General features: G+C 37.6%; 1 protein-coding gene across 1 annotated transcript; it reads left to right on the top strand.

Annotated features, from left to right (window-relative positions):
* Positions 1–398: 398 nt before the first annotated feature.
* LOC104403728 ([Arg8]-vasotocin receptor-like) lies at positions 399–2,715 on the top strand. The gene is made up of 2 exons (XM_010011963.1): positions 399–1,461; positions 2,516–2,715. The coding sequence occupies exons 1-2, from the start codon at positions 546–548 to the stop codon at positions 2,713–2,715; spliced, it is 1,116 nt and encodes a 371-aa protein (XP_010010265.1). The 5' UTR covers positions 399–545.
* The last annotated feature ends 1,876 nt before the right edge of the window (positions 2,716–4,591 follow it).

The raw sequence follows: 4,591 nt of genomic DNA, 5'->3' as shown, positions 1-4,591 counted from the left end.
AGCCTAAAGAATTGCAGTTATGATGTGCCTGAGCTCAGGGCCCAACTTTCCATCTACGTATAAACATTCCTCTCGCTTCGTCCAAAGCGTGCACTTCTGGTTTGCGTAAAAAATATTTGCAAGAACTCTCCTGAGTAGGATCATTTAAGTGCAATTTTGGCCACAGCTATTTACAAGTTCAGGCTTCGACTGAAGTGAGTAATTGAATTACGTTGAGCGTCTGAAGTTTGCCTTTTATTTATATATTTCCCCCAATTGTGTGGCTCAGTCTGCCTTTGGCTGCGTTCCCTGCAGCCTACCCGAGGGCTCTGCAGTTACATAAGGCTCTGTCTGCTGGGAGCCTATATAAAGCCTTTTTGCATGCCAGCAAGAGGCAGAATTTTATCAAGATCCAGGTCCCACTGCTGTAGTTCACACAAGCAGGAGGAGATTTGCTTGAAGATATACTGAAACCTGAACCCAGGCTGGTCTCTTTGCTAGCCAGTGCTTCACAGCTGTCAACCTGAGTTGCAAGTAGCAGCTACTGTAAGTGGCTGCTGTGCACTATGAAGAATTTTTCATTTCCTATGCAGGATAACACACATCAGACCGAGAGTCCTTCTCCTCACAGATTCCTGAGTTTGACAAATCAGTCAGATCCTGTTGGAAGACCAGAAAGAGATGAGCAATTAGCTCAAGTAGAGATTGCTGTACTGGGGGTCATATTTTTGACAGCATCTATGGGCAATTTTATTCTCATACTGGTGCTGTGGCGAAGAAGAAGGAAGCTCTCTAGGATGTACGTGTTCATGCTTCACCTCAGCATCGCTGACTTAGTGGTAGCTTTTTTCCAAGTGCTGCCTCAACTCATATGGGATATTACAGATGTTTTCATAGGGCCAGATTTCTTGTGCAGAAGTATCAAGTATCTACAATTGCTGGGCATGTTTGCCTCTACTTATATGATAGTGGTCATGACGGTGGACAGATATCAAGCAGTTTGCTACCCTATGGTCACTTTCCAAAAGAAGAGAGCTCTCTGGAACATCCCCATTTGCACCAGCTGGTCTATATCACTGATTCTTAGCCTACCACAGGTATTTATCTTTTCTAAGACTGAAATATCTCCAGGTGTCTTTGAATGTTGGGGTGAATTTATTCAGCCATGGGGCCCAAGGGCATATGTGACTTGGATTTTTGTAGTTATATTCTTCATTCCCTCAGCCATCCTCATCACGTGCCAGGTTAACATTTGCAGAAAAATCAAAAGAAATATGTATGTCAAAAACCAGAATGAATATGAAGTAACAAATCAGAAGCAAGTCCTGCCATCCCGAGCAAGCAATGTGAACTGTATTTCAAAGGCTATGATCAAGACTGTAAAAATGACAGTGGTGACAGTTGTTGCATATGTTCTCTGTTGGTCACCTTTCTTCATTGCACAGCTGTGGTCTGTGTGGTTCCCCAGTGTTGTGACAGAAGGTAAGATACTCTCCATCCTCATTCATAACTTCATAGCAAGCTAGCAAATTGCTATGTTGCTTTAAATTTGCACTTTGCTTTTGTGTAAAAGTTACATGTGATCATTTGAGTATGACTAAAATAAATTTCTACATTGATTATCTTCTACTGTATTTAATTAGTTTCGGAGAACTTAATGTTATGTGATCAAAACATGTAAGTATTTCGTGTGTTTTGAGTGATTAATGATTCAAAGATTAATGAACAGCACAGTGAAAAGTATCATCTGCTCTAGCAAGGGTTCAGACTTTGAGAGGGTTTAGGTATCATAGCTGCAGGTTGTTTTGGCTCTTGAGGTGAAAAAGATGAACTATTCCAAGTAATAAAATAAATATTTCTTATTTACTGGATAGACCAGTAATGCTATAAGACATCTGGGTTTTTTTGAATATTGAAATCATATTGATGAGATCTCTGTAGTACACTGTGAAACAATTAAAAGTTGTAAAACAGCTGTTTATAAAGCAAAAAAGCAAGCCTGAGAGGGGTATCGAAGAATACCATGTTGTAAACAACATTAATCTTGTCAAACTATACCGTTGCCTCTTCGTGAAGGCAGACTCTGTATGTGACTGCTTAAGCTCACCTATTCTAAACTCAAAGATACAAACCAAAGGAAAAAAAAAAAAAGGATAACAGCTTTGCTTGATGAAAAAAACCCATCTTCTGAGCTTTGCCTTAAGAATTCTTCCTGTCAGTGTGAATTTGAGTCTTACTCTACATATATTTATATCAATATATGTATTTATCTGTATAGCAGGTTAGTAACTGCTTTTAAATCTAATGCAGCTACATCAAAAGAGAGCGATTTGGAATAATTTAACTCTGAAATGCATAGAATAAGGTGTGCTTCATACCTTCAACAGTTAAAAATTTCATGGAATAAATAGGAATTTCCTCCTATTAATTACTATATGAACAGGTACACCGGAAAGCAGCAGACTATGAAAATGTTACTTATTTGTAACTGTACTTATTTATTAACTGTGTTATTCCTTTAACTGTTTCATTCTAGGTTCGGCATTCACCATTATCATGCTCCTTGGCAATTTAAATAGCTGTACCAATCCCTGGATTTACATGTATTTTTGTGGCCACATTCCATATTGCACAAATAAGCAGCTGGAGAACACCTCGGCTAAAGAGGAATCGGTGATCACGGGGAGCATTCATCTCGTAGACAGAGACCCTGGGGAAAACAGTACTGCTGCATAAATGTTGAGTGCTTTTTGTGTATCTGTTTACATTACATTTGCTATATTCGCAAGACGTATCAGTGTTTTACCACCATCCCATGTTTTGTGGATAGGGAAATTGGGAAATTGTCTTTTGTTGTATAAATATGTTTCTCTGAAGTTCTGTAGCATATGCAGGAAGTTTCTGTGGTGTTCAAGCCTGACTCAGTACTTCTATCACTACTATGTTATCAGAGTGAATTCTCGTAAAGACTGATAGAGATATGTAAAAGTATCTCAGATATTTTTTGTCCTGAAGTACTTTCCCTTCTCTGATTCTGGGTTTCTAAGTAGTAAAATTTTACAACTAACTGGTCCAACAAATTAAAACATAATTGGAAAAGAATCTGACGTATTCAGACTTGAATATGTTTTCCAATTGAACCATGAATTGTTCATCATTCTCGTGTGACTGGGAAACAGTCTGGCAAATCTTGAGAAGGCAGCAGAAGGTCAGGAAAATCCTTTACCAGCTATTATCAATACCTGCTTTAAATTAACTCCTTATGTACATTTATAAAATGCCAAGCAGCATAATATAATTTAAAAAAAAAAGGAATTTGATGTTTTTGTGACAATGAATACCTACTTCAGTTTCAAATGCCATTGTGGATCACAGGTATCATCAGCAGAGTAGCAGTCCAGGTTTGTGGCTTCACACTATGGCATTTGATCTTCCATGTATTTCCTGATGTGCAAGCAGCTAACTGAATCCCACTTCTCTCAATACACACATGTATATATACTTTAAATAAAAACAGGCTTCAGGAATGTACACTTTCATTGGTATTCAGACCTATTTGTCCTAGCATGCAATTTATTGACAGAGTGTGCTTAGAACCCCTTCAGACTCAAATTACTTCCCCTTCATGATAAAATTAAATCTGCATATTTTTCTCTCAGAATGCCGTTCGCCTGCTAGTTTGTGGGTGTTTTATGGAGGTAGCTATTTATTCCCCTTTCAGTGCTTTCAATCTAATCAGAGGAGTATGGAAGGAGTATCAGGAAGGCTCTTTCAGGTGAGATAGAGCTGCATTCACAGAGATTCTTGTTGATACTTGCATATCATCTGCCTACCTTATACTATGTTTCATCAGTGCTATTCACATTTCATTTTTGTGAATGCCAGCAATCTCAAATTTCAATGGAAAAGCTACAACAGTGTGTGGGAGGGGTGTTTATAGTCTTTAAATTATACTCAAAGAAATAATGATTTAAGCTAAATACTGATTGGATTGTGAGAAGTGCTGCTGTACAATGAATATTTACATTTCAGGTTAATGTGTGCTGAATATGCTATCACTTCTATTCCCTGCATAATTAGACCAGAAAAAGGTACAAACCAAATATTGCTATTCTTTATCATGGGTAAAGCTAGTGTCCCAGTCTGACTGGCAAGAAGAACAGGTCTCTGAAAATTAGGAAGAGGAAGAAGGTGGATGAAGATGGTACCAGAGCATGACAGGAATGGGAAGAGTCTGTATGAAGTCTCTTATTATAATTGTAATTGATACTTCTTTCTTACCTTTTTTTTTGTTTGTTTGTTTTGTTTGATTTTTTCCCCTGTATTTAATTGATAGTTGTTATTTCTACCCCACATGTGCCCTGTTAGAGTAATTCTGTAATTCAAATGACAGTGTCCTCATCTGGGATATGAACATCCAAGATACAATCCATACTAATGATAGGCCATTTACTATGTTCAGCCACAACTTTCTAAGACTTTCAGTCAAATTAGCACTCAGGTTCTCTCTTATGACTTAATTCAATGATTAATGGTGGCATTTTATTTTTCTGCTTTCTTTGATTGCAGTTAGTTACATAGTAAAATGTGTAGTGTGGAAAAGAACTGTAAA

The sequence above is a fragment of the Nestor notabilis genome, unplaced genomic scaffold (assembly GCF_000696875.1).
Source record: "Nestor notabilis isolate BGI_N333 unplaced genomic scaffold, ASM69687v1 scaffold4223, whole genome shotgun sequence".
Taxonomy (NCBI): domain Eukaryota; kingdom Metazoa; phylum Chordata; class Aves; order Psittaciformes; family Psittacidae; genus Nestor; species Nestor notabilis.
Note: the sequence above shows the minus strand (reverse complement) of the source record. Positions and strands in the feature narration are given on the sequence as shown.

Bases quoted from the DNA above. Each gene is read 5' to 3' on its own strand.
- LOC104403728 (XM_010011963.1), top strand. From the start codon at position 546: ATGAAGAATTTTTCATTTCCTATGCAGGATAACACACATCAGACCGAG. The intron at 1,462-2,515 runs GTAAGATACTCT...GTTTCATTCTAG, and splicing joins CCCCAGTGTTGTGACAGAAG to GTTCGGCATTCACCATTATC.